The sequence below is a fragment of the Lycium barbarum genome, chromosome 1 (genome assembly GCF_019175385.1).
Source record: "Lycium barbarum isolate Lr01 chromosome 1, ASM1917538v2, whole genome shotgun sequence".
Classification (NCBI taxonomy): Eukaryota; Viridiplantae; Streptophyta; class Magnoliopsida; order Solanales; family Solanaceae; genus Lycium; species Lycium barbarum.
In genome coordinates, this window is record NC_083337.1 from 142183647 (window position 1) to 142202719 (window position 19073).

A 19073-nucleotide genomic window follows, 5' to 3' on the forward strand; every position below is an offset into this window, starting at 1 on the left:
TTGATCAGCACATCAGGATTTGGGTTGGAAGGAATAAACTTCTCCTTCAGCTGCTACAAGCAACATATTGGCTTACACTGTCTCTCGCCAAATACTCCCTCCATTCCATAATAAGTGACTTTTTTAGCTCATGCACACCATTTAAGAAATTACTTACTCCTAGAAAATTATGAGTATTTTTACTAACTTACCCCTAATTAATGCTTAGAAAAAGAAAAGTTATTTAATGATTCTTAATTATAAATAAGGGTAAGTTTGAAAGAATAGGATTAATTTATTTTTGAAATCCTAAAGTGTTACTTATTTTGAAATAAAATAAAAAGCCTAAAAGGTCATTTAATATGGAATGGAGGGAGTAACACTTAAACAAACTAAATTTGTCAGCTATGTTCATTGTTATATATGTCAGCTCATACTACTTACACTTCGACAGATGTGTGCTCATAGCTTATGTGCAGCTTTTAACTAGATAGGTTGAAGTACTTCTTGGTAAGGGACGTTTCAACGTTTTATTAGGTCTACTCGACATGAATTCGAATTAGTCAAGCCAATTGGCTTCAGATACCAAACGGTTAAATTGAAAAATAAAGATAAATGGAAATGTAGATCTGCTCAAAATTCATGTAGTTACAGTTATAACTCATAAATAAAAGCATGTCATTTGAAATTTTGTAACCGAATAAATCTTTAACATACAAATTGACCAACATGCTTCTTTTGATTATAATGATGTTTACAACGAAATATATTCGAAACTCAAATGCGTCAGTTCAAAAGTATTTCTTGTTATTGTTGTAGTGCTTGTTAGAGATTTAGCAACATAAAACACTCTCGAGTGGTTTAAATTCTTCAAAATACTTTTACCTACGAATAACTCAGTTAATATATATACAGAATAAGTATTCATTTTTTTTTTTAAACTTAAGAAAAAGGAGATTTCTATATTTCAAGACTTAAATAGCGGTTAGTGCTGCAGACAGAAATGTTAAAAGTAAGTTCTTGGTTGTGTACATTTTTGGACTACCTTAAAAAAAGGCTATAAAAATTGATATATAATAATATGCATAAAAAATTGGGGTAAACAACATCGAGAATCACAAGAAATTTTGGCAAATCATTTCTTCTATTTTAATTATACAAAACCATTAATTGCAAGAAAAAAAAAGAAGAAAAAATTACAAAAAGGCACAATGGTGCATGAAAATGATAAAGCCCTTTCCCATAAGTAAGTATATATAAAGGGACACAAGGCGATCGAGGTTCAGAGACAGTAAAGTAATACAGGTGTCTAAACTGCTAAACAAAGAGGAAAAGAAGTCCCCATGGCTGAAAGTACTTCCTCTAAGAGATGGCTTCCTCTTGAAGCCAACCCTGATGTCATGAATCAGGTACCTTTTTTTTCCCCCTATCTGTTCAATTTTCATTTATAGATTTATATATATCCTCTTAGGTTTCTGATTACTGAAATTTTGACATTTCAAATAATCTTTACCATCTCAGATAATATTTAATGTTTTATTTCTCTGATTTTAACTTGGCATGACATTTAAGAAAATAAATAAGACTTTTGAATCTTGTGATCTTAAATTAAAGATACATAGAATATATCAAAATGCCCTTTAATCTTGTGGTCTTTAAACATGTCATATGGAAAGTTGGAATTAGAGAGTTGCAAAAAGGGAAGTAAGACGAGAAAATTGAAAAAGAAGGGGGTGTAAGATATATGAAAAAAGGGTAGTCAAGTAGTTGTAGTTTCATATAAAAATGGGATCGAGGGGATTGATGTTCTTGGGTGTTATTACAAGTAAAAAACAAGAAAGACGCAAATATTGGTTGAGAACTGATTTACATTTGCTAACTCAATCAACCAAGTATGTTTCCTACTATGCCATGAAGCGGTGAATGCCCTATTCGATGATGAATTAGATTTGATAATGTTTGACTTTAGTATATGAAATAACTACTAGATGGTATTTCTTAACTTGGTTGAGAAGCATTTAAACAAAATTTATATGAATGGTTCATTAATCCACGAGAGACTGAAGGAGGAGGAAAATTATATACATGAAAGTAGAAACGAAAAAAAAAATAATGAAGTTCCTGATTTACGTGCTTATTCATTGAGCAGTTTCTTTATGGTCTTGGTGTTCCACCGAATGAGGCAGAGTGCTGTGATGTTTATGGGTTAGATGAAGAGCTTCTGGAGATGGTGCCGAAGCCAGTGCTTGCTGTTTTATTTCTCTATCCTCTCACAAAACAGGTTTGTTGTTGTTTTAGTTTGATGTTAACTGGTATATGTCAATGATTTTGGTCAGCTAATTAATTTTATGCCCACTTGCGTGCAGAGTGAAGAAGAGAGAATAAAGCAAAACAGCGAAACAAAGGTGAATTGGATGACCATTTCTTTATAACCTACTCATGTTCTTTAATTCAGTGCTTCCAACTTTAGATTCTTTTTCTTGTTATTGATGAATGCTAACAGCTTGTTTCTGTTAATCAAATTATTACTTGTAGTCTCTCTTGTTTCTGGTGGCAAATAGTCAATGTTGAGCAATTACTTAATAATGTCATTGTTCCTGCTTTATTATTATGCATTCCTGATGTGAAACTTTGTCCATCACTGATCCTAGGAAGTTCCCCTTTTTTCTTTTTGAAAGAGGGAGGGGGGATTTGTAGTTGCCAGTGTTTGATCTCCTTACTATCAGTTGCCAAAGTCTTTTCTCCGACTTGGTTCTGATTATTTCTTTTGTTCCTTTTTGCTTACTTTCCTGCTGTGTACAGCATTCCCTAGTTCTTTGAACTCTGGCTTTATTTTATTGGCTGTTGTCGTAAAACTATTCCCACCTGTGAGATTTCACTGGGTATGTTGTTGTTGTTGGTGTTGTTGTGCTGTTGTAAAACCATACCAGTGTGTCTAAGCGGTCCTTTAGACAGGTTGTTTGCTAGATGAGTTTTAATAGACATTGCAAGGTCATATAATACTTGGCTGGAAACATGGACCCTTTTTTGACAGGAAACAGAAACTTTAGTTTATGTTTACATCAGTCACATAAATCAGTCATCACTACAGCATTTTTTTTTCGTCCCTTCTAAATATCTCCCAATATTTGAATAATTCAGTTATCCAGAGATACTTGATTATCTGTTTCTTCTCTATTTATTTGGCCGAATCAATGTAGCATTTGAGCGTTTTTACATTTATGCCTTATATTTGGCTTCATAATTCTTTAACTATTCTTGAGAGGCTTCTGGCAGGTGCAGGATCCCAGTAGTACAGTTTACTTCATGAAACAAACAGTGGGAAATGCATGCGGAACAATTGGCCTTCTTCATGCTATCGGAAATATCACCTCTCAGATAAAACTTAGTAAGTCATTTGATGTTCTACATATACCATGAACTGGTTCTCACCATGTAGGTTTCTACTCTTTGCATTTAATATGTAATATTAGAGGTGGGAATACTTATGAGTTTCTGGTAGTATCGTAACTGGATAGTTAAATAAGTTGTATATTACTCTGTTAAGAGCTTGATTCGTCATGCTATAATTGATGATAGTGTTAGGGGGAAAGGGTCTTAAGTCAAATCAATATCATAGTTTGAGAAATGCCTGACTGGAGATAAGATCTTGAGAATTTTGGCGGTTAGACGAAATGCTCTGAATTATGGTGATTACTCAAAGCTCTTTTATTATTGACATTCTTGTCAACTCGGAAGATATATTTTTTGTTTTATTTTTTACATGCTTACCTATATCTTTTTTTTCTTCCCTTTTTGTTGTTTTCTTTTTTCCATCTTTAACGTCCTAGTTTTTCTGTTCTTTTTTCCCCCATTCCTGACATGCCTATTTTTTGTCATTTAGTCGAGGGGTCATTCTTGGACAAGTTTTTTAAATCAACTTCAAGCATGGACCCAATGCAGGTATTAGTTTTGGCTTCATTGCATTTAGTGGCCAGTCATGTCCTTCTAGTCATCTAATGCTAGTACATTCGGTTCTAAATTTGCAGCGTGCTTTGTTCCTTGAAAACGATAGGGAAATGGAAGTTGCACATTCAGTGGCAGCTACTGCTGGTGACACTGAGGTCAGAATTGAAAAATCTATGTGTTTCTTGTATATCTCAAATAAACAGTCCTCATCCTAATTATGGTAGAAACAGCTTAGCTGTTGCTGATGTAACGAATGTTTGAGGATGAACAACTTTCTATATTTGGTTTGAGCTTTCATACATTTAGATTTCCCGGAGCTCATAGTTCTGGACATTTCTTTGTGTGTTAGCTGCTAAAACAGCCTCTTTGTCTACTCGACACTAGCGGAATAGAGTTGGTGTCTTTTAAGGCATGAAAAAATAATTTGGGTGTGTTATAGGAGGCTGGCACCTCTAAGCCTTCTGTGGCAATTGTGTGTAATACACACCAGAGTTTTTGATGGTTTGCAGTTTGTTGAAGACCAACAATCTTCTTGTTAAGCTCTGGCTTGTTTGGCATGAGAGGAATTGGGTATGTTTGGAGGCTGGTATGTACGTCTAAGCCTGGCAACTGTGTGCAACACAAACACCAGAGGTTTTGATGGTTTGGAGATTGATGACCCAGAACTTCTTCTTAGGCTCTAGCGTGTTTACTCTTCCTAAAGCTCACACTTCTGTGGATTTGTGAGCCTTTGCTCTTGCAACTGATAAATGTTACCAGGGGCTATCGCCAATAGTAGATTTTTATTTGTTTTTTATTATGCACGGCCAATATGGAGAATGTTTGAGAGTTTCGTGTGAATCTCAGTTCAAAATCTGTTAAAAATTTCATAGAAGATAGTTCTAATTTTTTTAGAATATGATTTATAGAACATGGAAAAAACACTTGCTGGCTTTATGTTAAATCCTTTTGAAGATGTGAAGCTAAATACATTGGATATAAGGCTATAAAGTCGTAAACTTCCTCTATATCAGTTTTCCCATTGAAGTGATTATCCCTTTTGTTGGTTTAACAATCCCATGAATATGACATATAAAATACATGTCGATATTTCCTTTTTGATGTTTTTCATGTGTTATATGCATCAATCTGGGTGAGTTCTTTCTGCAGGCTACTGACGATGTGAACACTCATTTCATCTGCTTCACGCTTGCTGATGGTATTTCCTTCTCCATCCCATCCCCCCAAAACCCCAACTCTCTTTCTCTCTCTCAGTTTGTGTGATCTGTAAAATTCACTTAAGCACTGTCTGCATTCTGCTTTCAAGTTAAAAAGGGAGACATTTGTCATCTGGAGTTTAAACTGAGTGCTTGAGCATTGCAAATTTTTGCTAGAGTGCTAGTATCTATTAACATGGCTTTGGTGTAGAAAGTTGTAAAGGTTCATTTACTTTTTTTGAGTATTGTTGGGAGTCAACAATAAATCCAATATTAGCTGTCTGCATGATGTGTTTTAAGGAGAGTTTATATGGAACACAGTAGCACCTGGAGGGTCTAGGATCTCCATCACTTTACATTTCACTAGCTGTAATTTTCTTGTGAAAATGTGGAAGCTTGAATTTGTGCTATAGAATCACGGGAAACCTCTTTTTCTCTCTGTTTAACAATAACAAATTAGGGAGCACTAGGAGTCAATTAATATTATGGGAGATAAAACATATTGCATCACTATTTGCTTCTGGTTCTACTTGCCATATAAATGACGACGTTATCTTTGTCCACAACTTCAATAGTATAGTGATTGTTGGCTAGACACCTCAGCTTTGCTCGACCCAACTCTTGATGGCTGAAGAATTGTAAGTCACACAAGCTTGTCACATTGCAGGAAAACTCTACGAGCTTGATGGAAGGAGGTCGGCACCTATTTCACATGGTGCATCCTCTCCAAACAGCTTATTAAAGGTAAGTAATTACGTCCATCCTCTGGGAAAAAGGAAAATGTATTTCTGTCTAAGCATCACATGATGGACTCTGATTGCTTTCTCTTGAAGTTTACTGACCGATGATAAATTAGTCCGAATAGTCAGGGTGAATGTGGTTTAATTTCCTTGTTTCACACCCGGACTAACCTTCGTGGCTTCATCGATTATAATAGGAAACTCTTCAGTACATGTGATAAGTTAGTTGCTTTCATATTGGAGGTCTTTTAGTTTTTCCCTTAATTTGCTTAAAAGATGTATATCATTTTTTAGTCTTACAGAAATAAGTTGTGATGGAGAAATTCAACATTTAAGTGATACTCTACCTGTTCAAAATTAAACGGTACTGATAATCAATGTCGAGCTACCTCTACCCCCCCTCTCTTCTGCTTCAGCATCAAGGTGTAATAGTTGTTATACAATATATGATGTTCTAACTATTTAGCTAAGCAAGTTGAAAAATAGAAGTGGCCTGTTACATTTCTTCAAAAACTAGACCTCTTCTATATGCACTGGTATTTAGGTGTGACAATGTGATGGTTGAAAATGATAAAAAGTTTAAGTAGAGTAACGTAAAATCAAATTGAGGATAGTTATTTTAGCTCTACAATCCTTTAAAATCAATTTAGAATAGCTGAGAAGAGAACACGGTGGAGCCAAAAATTCTTATAGGAAATAACAATAAGTTGGGATTAAGGTTTAGTTGTTGCTCTTACATTAAGTGTTTTTTTTTTAAAGTGAAACATTGGTATGTATTGACTTAATCAGTGTATAGGGTGCACTGAAATCATATTTACAGCAAAAGTGAGAAAACTGACCCAAAAATCTGAAAATCTAACAAGAGCCTAGGATTTCAATTATGGATTCAGTCTGCTCTAGGTAAATCTGCTCGCACCAAAAACAAAAAAGTTTGATGCAGTTCAACTTGATCTTTTGTACATCACTACTATTGTCTTCAAAGCACCTTGAATTTCTCTCTTTACATATTGTCCACCAAATGCAAGCTGGGATAATCCTCCATCTATCTCTATCCGAGGCTTCTATTCCTGCCTCCTCCCAACTATGGAGTAGACTAGTAATCCTATTTGGCATTGCCCAAACAATGCCCCTAAGATTCACAAAGATCCTCCAAAGCTGCATTGTGATCCTACAATGTAAATAGATGACTGACTGTCTTACCCTCTTCACCACACAAGTAACATCTGGAACAAAGAGAGAATTTTCTCTTTTTTAGGTTTTCTTGAGTCAGTACTGCTTCCCTTGCCAACAGCCATGTGAAACATGCAACTTTGAATGGTACCTTCACTTTCCAAATGTGCTTCCAAGGCCAAAGTTGCACCTGCTGGTTACTCTGGTTCAGAAATTTGTATGCTGTGCTCACTTTGTAAATGCCTTTGCTGTCTTCTTTCCACCACAATTTATCTGCTCCTTCTTGTGTGCCCTTAAACTCTTCTAGTAGCCTAAAGAACTCTGTCAATGTGTTGATTTCCCGGTCATTGAAGTTTCTCCTAAACTGAAGGTTCCATCCATGAGTGTCCCATATCATAGCTACTTTCTTGTGTTGGTTTACTGCCAGCCCATGAATGTCAGGAAATAATTCCTTTAGTGTTTCCCAACCATTTGTCCTCCCAAAAAGAAGTCTTGTGACCATTACTCACCTTAATGGTGGAATGGTTCCACAAGAAAGGCCAAAGAGCTCTGATGGATCTCCCGGGACTGACACCATAAGGAGTATGCACCTCCTTGGTTATCCGCTTGTTTTCTTCCCCATATTTTGCTTTGATCTTCCCCAGTATGGTTGAGGTGTATGTGAATACCTCCATAACCATTTAAGTCTTAAAGCTTTGCTCTGCAGCTTTAAATTCCTGATACCTAGTCCTCCCTGCTTCTTCCCCAATAGAACATTATCCCACTTGACTAAATGGATTTTTTTTTATCTTAATCTCCCTTCCAGAGAAAGACCCTCCTGATCTTGTCTAGTCTTTCAATCACTCCAACAGGAATGGAAAAAATAGACATCATATAGATAGGGAGTGCATCCAGAACTGAATTTATAAGTGTTGACTCTGCCTGTAGAGATCTATATTGTGACTTCCACCTGGATAGCTTCTTCTCACATTTTTCAATCACAGAGTTTCAGATATTCAAGGACTTTGATTTGGCTCCTAAAGGCATACCCAAGTAAGTAGTTGGCAGTGCCCCTACTTCTCCACCTAGAATCCTGGTCAATTCTTCCATATTATTTACACCATTAATTGAATATATGTGACTCTTCTCCAATTAATGTGTAACTCAGAAATTCCTTCAAACAATACCAGAATTGCTCTCAAAATCTTCAGTTGCTCTTCATCAGCATCACAAAAGATTAGGGTGTTTTTCAGAAGTCCGTTTATTCTGGTAAATACTTGTAAGACTATGTAACTTAGGTGCTTTTCAGAAGTCCTTTTAAACAAAAGTTGACATACTTGTATGACCGTGTAAACTTATAAGTGTTTTTTAGAAGTCTTTTTAAACAGAAGTTCCTTTCTTAGTTCCTGGTTCCGCCAATCTTCCACCATGTCTGGTCCCTTCATCTCCCCATTATGTGACTAGTTGGCTACGATGGTTGCATTTTGTGCGGGAGTCCTGTTAATCGGGAGTCGTGTTATGTTAACGTACATTGATTAAGAGCCCGTTTGGATTGACTTATAAGTTGCTTATAAGCTGTTTTCAGCTTTTTTTAGTGTTTGGCTGGCCAGCTTAAAGCCATTTTGTGCTTAAAATAAGCCAAAAAAAATAATTGGGCCCGTTTGACTTAGCTTATCTAAAGCAGCATATAAGCTATTTTCAGCTTATAAGCCAAAAAAAATAAGTTAGGCTACCCCAACTTATTTTTTTTTGGCTTATAAACTGGAAACTGTTTCCAGCTTAGCTTTTTTTTAAGCCCAGCCAAACAGGCTCTAAGTTTTAGAAATGTCTTCTTGACTATATAGCATTTCTCATCTATTTACAGGATGCAGCTAGAGTTATCCAAGAGATGATCAAGAAGAATCCAGACTCAATCACCTTCAACGTTATTGCCATTTCAAAAAGAGCTTGAACTAGTGCTAGCTAGTGCTTCTAAGCAGAGACACTTTTATGGCTGAGATTTTAGCTTTGGGCGTGTAGTGTATGAGAGCTAAATATGGTCTCGTTTCTGCTTTTTCAGTACAATGTTTCTTGTTGGTAATGCGTATATTTGCAATCTGTTTCTTATTAGAAATGAGTGCTTTCACCATTCCACGATTGGTGAATAACTCTGCTACATGGTTGCAGTAATTTCAACGCGGAACAATAATATTTGCTCAATGGTTATTTTGGTGATGGTGTAGCACACTTTCCATTGCCATAAATGAGTTCTTGTGCCCCCTACAAACATTTTTTTTTTTTTTTTTTTTTGTACTTTCGTTGGTCACAGAGCTGGAGAGAGTTGGCATCATTCTTGCAGATATCATTCCTAGCTAGAAGTTTAAAGGTATGGCCCGTTAGCAAAATCTTATACATAATTTTGGTATTATCCGTCAAATTATCAAAACCCGATGATGTCAATTTTTCCTTCAGACTACAGAATGAAGGGAATCTGATCTTGCCGTTCATTTTTTGACTACATTAGACTTCTTGCGTCAATGGTTTATTTCAACATTGCGTTTCTGTTTCCCGAGGGGGTAATAGCAAATGTAGCATGGAACTGAGAAGATTTGGATAATTGAAAAACAGACTCATTAATTAAGTGAAAGTAAATCTAGTTACAGAACCATTGATATCTACCACAAAAACAACCAACATTTACCTATCCAACCAACACGACAAGACTCACATTCTCAAACAAAACCGATTAACAACAACACAATTAAAAAGTACATGCATACATAACCAAAAAGATCTCTCCTTCAACCCTTAATCTGCTGCCCTGCTTGATGCCCCAACTGCTCAGCCTTCTCCTTCACATCATGAGCCGCATGGCCAATCTTATCCTTCGCGTAATCGATCGTGGTTGCTCCGATCGGATGCTTCCCCGTGACATATCTGTACATCCAGTAGAAAACAAAAGATGCAGTAGCTCCAAAACCACCAGAAGCCAAGAACCCAGCAAGGATCAACCCAATAGTTATAACAGCAGGTACGAGAACAGGGCTGAAAATCACCAACAAAGGGGTAGCTATAGCTAGACCGATAACGGTAGCTGCCAGCGTTAAGCCGGAAAGCACCATGAGTGAGCCACCAACGGTGACAGCAGTGGTGGTCTTGGCCACCTGACGAGAAAGCTGCTGGTCATGGCGTGGCTGCATCTGCATTCTTCTTTTCCCTTAATTTTTTTCTTCCACTTAATGAAAAGAGATTTTTGAGTTGAGAGTAGAAAAAAAGGATATAGATGAAGAATGGGAAAGCAAAGAGGAGAGGTGTTGCTAATATAGTGTTAAGAGGAGTAGATAGGGGGTTTGCATGGTTGTTACGTGTTGAGTATCTTGAATTTGCATGTAATGAGGCCTTTGTTGATTGACACGTAAGGTTTCATGCGCACACTGAAATAGAGTTTGGCTCTCTGGCATTTTGAATTATTTTGCAGGCGATTTTATCAAATGAGATAGCTCTACCTTTTTTTTTTTTTTTTTTGCAAATGTGGCACTTTTTATTCGAAGATAACGTCGATTTTTTTTTTCTCGTCCGATACGTTATCGATTTGAACTCACGTGTCATGAGCTTAATTGTAGTGGTCTGTGTCACTGTTGTCTATTTGAACTTTTCACGCTGTTTTCTTAATCAGGCGGAAAGATTATTAGATTCGTTTGGATGAATTTAAAATGTGTTTTTGAATTACGTTTCTCAGGAAAAGAGAAAAGTATGAAGTATGATCATTAATGTAACTACTATTCTCAGCCGAATATATTTTGAGAATTTGCTTTCTTTATATGTGGAGAAAATTGCAAAAGGGAAAAAAAAATGAAGGGAGTTGATGCTACTATTAATTATTCTCTATCTTAGTCTTAGAAGAATATCCCATCAGTTAATTCCTCTTGCCGAACCCATAAAGAGTTCGGAGGAATTTACCAGAAAAATGAGTTGCCCGTGTTAATACCTCTTTAATTGATAAAACTTCTTTCATCACGAAATTGTAGTTAATTCGTCATAAATAAACACATAATCAAAGATATTCACAAGGAAAAAAAAAAAAAAAAAAACCTCACAAGAAAAAAAGAAAAGAAAAACCAAGATATTAAGAGTTTTGAGTGTGTATTTGGGCCACTAGGCTTTGTAAGATATAGGGAGGGACAATTCGCAGGAATGCTCCTTATTCGGGGTGGTCTTTAATTTTTGTCCCTCAAATTGCTAGTCTTTAATTTTTTTCCTTCGTCAAGAATACCTTGAGGTTCTGGGTTTGAACTCTAGCTCAGGTATAAAAATAAAATAAAAATTTGCAAGGCAAGGCTTTTGGAAAAATCTGCTTTATGCGGCATAGGTTGCCTTATAAGGCAGACTTTTAGTTATGCCTTAAGGCAACCTATGCCGGATCCGGCATAACTTGCCGCATAAGGCAGATTTTACCAAAGCCTTGCCTGGGTTTTTTTTTTTTTACTGAGCGGGAGTTCAAATCCAGAATCTTGAGGTATTTTCGGTCACTTTTTTAAGCTTGAGGGACAAAAATTAAAGACCACCCAAAAGAAGGCCAATCCGCTCAAAAACATGAATAAACAGAGTGTGCAACCCAACAAATCATTTTTTTGTGCGGATTGCTCTTCAAAGGCACTGGTCTTTAATTTTTGTCCTTTAAATTGGCGGTTTTTAATTTTTGTCTTGCGCCTAATACCTCGAGGTTCTAGGTTCGAACCTCAATTCAGAAAAAAAAAATAAAAAAGGAATTAATTTTGCAGGGCAGAAATTTGTAGCAAAGTTAGGCCTATTCGAGCAAAAGTTAAGCCTTAAGGCAAAATTTTCACCCAAAATTAGGCCTATTAGGGCAAAAGTTAGGCCTTCAGGTAGAGGTTTGTAAAATTTCAACCAAGTAAAAAAAAAAAAAAAAATTGCCGAAGGCATAAGGCAGAGTTTTGCAAAACTCTGCCTTGCGAATCCAAACTCTACCTTGCGGTTTTTTTTTTTTGACTGAACGGGAGTTAGAACTAGAAATTAAGGAATTTTTAGCGAAAGACAAAAATTAAAGACCCCAATCAAAATCGTATATTTGCGTCTTTTACTTACTTCAAAGAGGTCTTCACTAATTCGGAAAACTTATTTATTTCGAGATGATAATGCTTTTTTTTTTTTTTTTGGCGTGAATTGTCCTTTATATGGACTGGTCTTTAATTTTGTCCCTCAAATCGCTGGTCTTTAATTTTTGTCCCTCAAATTGCTGGTCAGTAAATTTTTCCCATACTTCTCATTTAATGATAATTTGTGGTTAGATTCTATGAAATCATAAGGCAAGGTTTCATAAAAACTATGCCTATTCGGGTTAAGTTACATCTAAACTATGTCATGTCCGACATAATTCTGCAGAAATTAAGTTATTCGGCATAAGTTTATTGAAACTATGCCTATTCGGGCAAAGTGACATAGACATAGTTCTATATAGTTACTTAATTTCTACAAAACTATGCCGGACAAGGGATAGTTTCTATGTAACTTTGGCCGAATAGACATAATTTCTATGAAACCTTACCTTGCGAAATTAGGTTATAGATCCATTTTCTTTTTTCTTTTTGTGACCGTCAAGAGTATTTTCAATCACATTTTTATTACCTAAAGTGCCGAAAGATAAAAATTAAAATTTGCGATTTGATGGACAAAAATTAAAAACCACCCAAGATAGGGGCAATCGTCCGAATTGTCCTAGACAATGGGTGACAAAAGAGCGACTACCGTACCTCAAAACCAAGCAGCTAGAGTGTATAGAGGAGTTTTTGACCGTGATTTGTAACCTAACAAAGTCTCCACTTCACCTTATGGATAGCGCTTCATTAAGTGGTTTAAAATATCATAAATAATATAATATGTATAACATCTCAACAAAAGGAAATATGATATACAAAAATGCCCCTTTCAGAAAAATTACACTATTTTTTCTTATTTTGTTCGTTAAAAATATAAACGACACTTTAAAATCTGAAAATAATTAAATTTGAACTTCTTATAAGCTTTTATAGCTACATCATTGCTATGTCATGTTCACGATATCAAATTTTAAAAATCTTCTAGACTCTAATCACACAAATATTATGAACATATTTGAAATTATAGTTTCAAAAACCATTCATGCCCAATCAAGCTTATAAATCACATAGCGGAAATAGTATGTACGTACCAAGTTGATTTGGTGTTTCTTTGCGGCATTTTTGTAAAAAATCGAAATTTAAATGACCAATAGCTAGGGACTCGAAATTTTTAATAAGGGGAGTAGACAGAGTACTAAAACGGTGCTAATAAAATTGCGAAGGACATACCAAATCTCACTAGAGGAGAATTAAGATAGCTCTTTTCATCATTTGAAGCAATAATATGATTAGGTAAAGTGTATAATATGCCCACAATCTCATAAAGTGTATTTTATTATATGATGAAGCTTGTGGTGTCTTCTCCAATAATTCATTCTTTAACAACTTTAATATACATTTAGCTGCTAAACCAAACATGTCTGCTAATATTACCTCAGTATCCTCTTGACATGACTAAAATTTCCCAATTTTGGCTTTGTGGTGATGATTTGACTGAGGATAAGTTCGTAATTTTAAGGAAAGTGGGACACACGTACATATACAGATATTCTCCAGACTCAGCACACGTGCAAGGTGCAACCCTGCCTCAAATTGGGCTTTTTATTATTTTTCCGACAAGTTGGGCTTTTTTATCTTTTCCAACAACTTGGCTCTGTTTTATTAATTTTAAAAAAAGTAAAAATGATACCATTTGACTAGATATGGAATTAGAAATAAATAAAAACTAATGAAATTTATGGTCCAAACCAAGCCTTAGATAAATGTGATTGTAAATCATCTCATAAAGTAGTAGTTTGTTTTTAAATATAGAAATGTACTCCCTTCGGATCAAAAAGAGTATCCACTAGCTCCAAAAAAAAAAAGGTAATTTGACTAAACTATCACTAATAAATAGGTATTGAGATTTGATCACATAACAATTAATAGGAAAATTTTTTAAAAAATAAGGTTAATTCTTTCTTGATTTGATAAGTTAACACTCTTTATGACCCAAAAAAAAGTTAAGTGGACATTTTTTTTTTATCCGGATGGAATAATATTAATCTTGAGACAAACTAAAGAAGAAACAGAAGGAGTATTAGCAACGAGATTCTGTGGTTTTAAGAGATTCGATTAACGGTTAATCACATGTTAACCAGCTAAGCCAATCACATGGGCCAGATATGTGAGGCCCATTAATCTCACGAATATCCATGCAAAGCTGACCCACCGACATATTACAGGTCCTCTTTTTCTTGGCAATGGTTGCACATGCTCCATTGCACGTGCGGGCATCAACGGCCGACAGTCTGATTTATTCCTGATGAACGGCTGAGATGGATCGTAGGAACATCAATTTAAAGATTAAAGGGTAATCCTGATTTATTGGTCATAAGGTGAAAAGTTAGAACAGAAAAAGGAAGTGTTGAGGAATCAAGATCAACTCATTTTGTCATGGTAATTGGTAAGTATAGTAAAATTATACTCCATTCGTCTCATATTACCAAAAATATTTGTCTCAAATTATTTATCAATTTATAAAATCAAGATTGAATTAATTAAATTTTTCCCACCTTACCCTTAATATTTAACGTTTTTTTTAAAATTATTAATATTGATTAGAATACAATTTATTGGAGAGAGATTAGGATAAGATAGTAAAAATACACATTTATGAAAAAGAAAGTGTTGAGGAATCAAGAATTCAAGATCAACTCATTTTGTCAGGGTAAGTATAGTTAAATTATATTATCAATATACATAACTTGATTTTTTTATTTTAATTCATGATTGTGGTAGTAGCAGGATTTACAATTATTTACCATTTATACAATAAGCAAGTGTTATATAAATTTCACCCATAAGTTTGGATGAAAATAATTCATAACTTCGAGATTTTAAGAGTACTATTAACTTGTTTTAAAGCCTAAATAGACAGGATGTTATTGAGATTGGAACTTGTAAATTTACTATTCCAATTGTGATAAAACTTGTTCTATTGTTCTTCATTTATTTAATCTTGTATTTTGCATTAAATGTGTTTCTGTAAAACAAATTTATGTTGACAGACAAATAATGCCTGAAGGCACTCTAAAATAATGACTAGGCAATGATGAAATGATTGTGGATAGTATAGTAAGCAATTATTTGAGCTGACCATTGACCAGATCCAGGGGTTAGTTTGACTGAACGTGTGGTGTACACGTATGCTTCATGTGTTTTCTTCCAGTATTTGGGGCTGTTAAGGAATGATGGTATGCCATGTAGGATGCACATGAACCTGCTCAGAATTTATAAATAATTGTTCTTAAGCAACTTGATAATTAAATAAATAAGTATAAGAGATGAATTTCGTAAAAGAAGAAGTAATATACAGGAGAAAATAGTTGGTGGAGAAGAGACATATATATGGGAATTTCATTTAATTTGCCCCTTCATTCGTTCTCCACCATTTGGTGCTTTACATTACTAAAAAAAAACTCTATTTTCTCACTAGTTGCTCACTGAAAAATATTCAGAGACTATTTTCAGAAGGAAGAATCTAAATAGTAATTTTTTCACATGGAAAAATTATGAAATTTTCTATCATTTCAATGGGAATCTGTTTCTCATATGCATTTTTCTAATGATCTGGTTCGATGGGAATGAAGTGAGAAAATCATGTTTTATATCACAAATTTCTCATTGAATGTTGGTGGGAAAAACCTCTATTTCTAGCCGCGTTAATTTCCGTAAAAAAACTATTAATTTGACAATGATGACAATCAATTTATGGTTTGTTTTACATTTGTTTTGAAAACTAAATCAAACTAAATCATGATGATTACATCAATAGGTCCCATGTATAATCACGAGCTACTCATATTATGTGATAATGTCTTGTATACATTTCCTTTTGCCTTTTACGTTTTTGAAGCACGGCTCAGGAACATAATTAAATACTCCGTAGATACGTTTACATTATATCAGTATTTAATTCTTGTATGTTTTTGCTTTTGGAAACTTGGATAGTTCGGGGAATGATGAGTGCTTAGAAAAGGTTAGTCAACTTGAGGAATTTTCAATAATTGTTTAATATTCCTACCTAGCTAGAGTGTCGTTGTAAGTGCCAACTTAATTATAATGATGAGACAGCAAGAGATTTGTTGAATGAAATTTACAATAATCATGTGCATCCTACACATGAAAATCCGGAATAAAGTGACTAATTAAAAATTGCCTGTCAAATCATGTTCCTGTCGGAAAACAAATCTTAAAAAGTGGCTCTCTATTTAATTATTTTCTCGATGTAGTTTTCTGTCTCGAACAAATTTCACTTTTCTATTTTTTCTTTCTCAAACTTACCCCTTTATAATTTAACTTTAGAACCATCTCTAAAGGCATTTGGTCAAATTGTAATCAGTCTATCTTATTTAAATCAAAGTTAAATTCATAGATAGCTCGCATTTAGATATTTAGCTAAAAATGGCATGCGAAAACTCTTTAATTCTTGAGAAGTTGCGCAAAAGCCTTGCACAGTGCAAGGACATACTTAGAAGTAAGAACTAACCAGTCAAGTTATAGAGCAATAATTAATATACATATATGAATACATATACGTTTTTTCGGGCAAATAAAAATTGCATCCGAATACTATACCAGAGAACAAAAAGGGGCCAAAAGATAGAGTAAGTTACTAATTAAGGGAGTACTTATTTATTCTTAGTGCATTCTGATTTCCTCCTTTTTCTTTTTAGGTAGGAAAAGTTTTTTTTTTGCAGTCAGCAAATCTAATGCTTATGTTCACGAGATTAGTTAAGCGACTAGTTGTTTGAGTAATATCCCTGCCCATATAGAATTAAATCTTAAAAATGGGCTATAAGTTGAAGATCACTTTAACATGGGCTATATTGAGTTGAGCTAAAATCAACCCAATGTAAAATTATCTTGAGCCCAACCCATAAAATTTTCGACGGATTGGGCGGGCAATCATTTTTGGGCCAAATTTGACACCCCTAATTGAGTCGGGCAATTCGCAGAATTGTCCTTCTTTTAGGGTGGTCTTTAAATTTTGCCCTTCGGCTAAACCCCATGGGTTTCAGGTTCGAACCCCCACACAGTCGAAATTTTAAAAAAAATTCGCAAGGCAGAATTTAAATTTCGCTATGCCCCCATCGGCATACACTTGTGAAGGAATTACCAAAGTTATGCCGGACCCGGCATACTTATGCCAAGTCTGCCTATAAGGCATAAGTATGCCGGGTCCGGCATAAAAGTTTGCCCATTAAAAGTATGCCCCCACCGGCATAAACTTGTTAAGGAATTACCAAACTTATGCCGGACCCGACATACTTATGCCTTATGGGCAGACTTGGCATAAGTATGCCGGGTCCGGCATAACTTTGGTAATTCCTTCACAAGTTTATGCCGGTGGAGGCATACTTTTAATGGGGAAACTTTTATAGTATGCCACATAAGGCGGAATTTTTCCTTAAGGCATAACTAAAAGTTTGCCTTATAAGGCAAAGTCTATACCTTAAAAAAAGGTTCTGCCTTATGGGGCATACTTTTGGTTATGCCTTAATTAAAAGTTTGCCTCATAAGGCATAGTTCCTTAAGGAAAAGTTATGTCCCCTCCGGCATAACTTTAGTTTTTCCTTAAGGACTTTATGCCGGATTCGGCATACACTCCCCCCAGCCCTGCCTTGCGAAATTATTTTTTTATTTTATGCCTGAGCGGGAGTTCGAACCCAGAACCTCAGGTATCCAAGCGAAGGGCAAAATTTAAAGACCACAAATATGAGGGGTAAAATTTAAAGACCAGCCCAAAAGAAGGGCAATCCGTGCAAAAAAATGAATTGAGTCTAACGGTTCTAGGTATGTGATGGAAACTAATGCTAATGATTAGTAATACTATACGATAATACTAGTGAATAGAGCGGTGATAAAAAATGTCATATTTTTGTAGAAAATTTTAAGTGATCATCGACTTAATAATTTTAAGATCAGATCATATTAAGTGAAATTAAGCAAAATGACTCGGTGGAGGACAAGATGAGGGAAGCGAGACTGAGATGGTTCAAACATGTGAAAAGATGCATGGATGCTTCAGTGCGGAGGTGTGAGATGTTGGCTATGGATGATTTCAGGAGAGGTAGAGGTAGGCCGAAGAAGTATTGGGGAAACGTGATTAGACAGGACATGGATCAGCTCCAGCTCATCGAGGACATGACCATAGATAGGAGGTTACGGAGGACACAAATTAGCATAGTAGGCTAGTAGATAGTTGAGCGTTGCCGTGGTATTATTTTTGTAGTTTCTTGTCCTTTGATTTATGTTATGCTCTAGTTTTTCGTCTACTTCGATTATTGTATGATTTTATAGCAATTGTGTTGTTGTTCCTTTTTCAGACTGCTTTTTGTTATTATTTGATGTTTCTTTAGTTTTGTTATTTCTTGTTCCGCATTGTTTTTGTTTGCTTTTCTTTGAACCTATGGTCTATGAGAAACAATCTCTCTACATCTCAAAATGAGGTAAAATCTGCATACACTTTACCCTTTCAGATTTTATTTGTGAAATTACACTAGGTATGCTATTGTTGTAAACAAATGACCTAATGAATGATGGTAAAAGAAGGGGATGCAAGAAGAAAGCACATGGTGAGGACCTCGTTAAGACCCATCCTCGTCGAGACATCATAATGGTTCATCTTTCAATGCCGAAATATGAGTTGGGCAATATAGTTGAGGGGAAGATGTATTAACGGACACATGGGACAACTAATTGGGACACCCTTTCCTCGTTCTCCCCGACATCTTGTCGCCTCACACTGGCCCTTTCATCATATTGAATTCATTCATCATTTTCTTGGATACTTTAATGCTTACTTTATTCAAGACCTCTAATTGACTACCTACTTGTAATAATAAAAATCTATAATGGTGTTTCTTTCTTTCTTTTGGTAGCAATGGTGTTTCGATTTGCCGAGATACTAATGTACTTGT

General features: G+C 35.2%; 2 protein-coding genes across 2 annotated transcripts; one reads left to right on the forward strand and one right to left on the reverse strand.

Moving 5' to 3' along the window:
• The first annotated feature begins 1229 nt into the window (after nucleotides 1-1229).
• LOC132640947 (ubiquitin carboxyl-terminal hydrolase 3-like) lies at nucleotides 1230-9258 on the forward strand. The gene is made up of 9 exons (XM_060357757.1): nucleotides 1230-1388; nucleotides 2129-2260; nucleotides 2346-2384; nucleotides 3256-3367; nucleotides 3863-3921; nucleotides 4008-4082; nucleotides 5077-5125; nucleotides 5791-5867; nucleotides 8877-9258. The coding sequence occupies exons 1-9, from the start codon at nucleotides 1323-1325 to the stop codon at nucleotides 8961-8963; spliced, it is 696 nt and encodes a 231-aa protein (XP_060213740.1). The 5' UTR covers nucleotides 1230-1322; the 3' UTR covers nucleotides 8964-9258.
• A 347-nt stretch (nucleotides 9259-9605) lies between these two features.
• Nucleotides 9606-10292, reverse strand: LOC132640956 (oleosin L-like). The gene has a single exon (XM_060357767.1). The coding sequence runs from the start codon at nucleotides 10195-10197 to the stop codon at nucleotides 9793-9795; it is 405 nt and encodes a 134-aa protein (XP_060213750.1). The 5' UTR covers nucleotides 10198-10292; the 3' UTR covers nucleotides 9606-9792.
• Between the last annotated feature and the right edge of the window lie 8781 nt (nucleotides 10293-19073).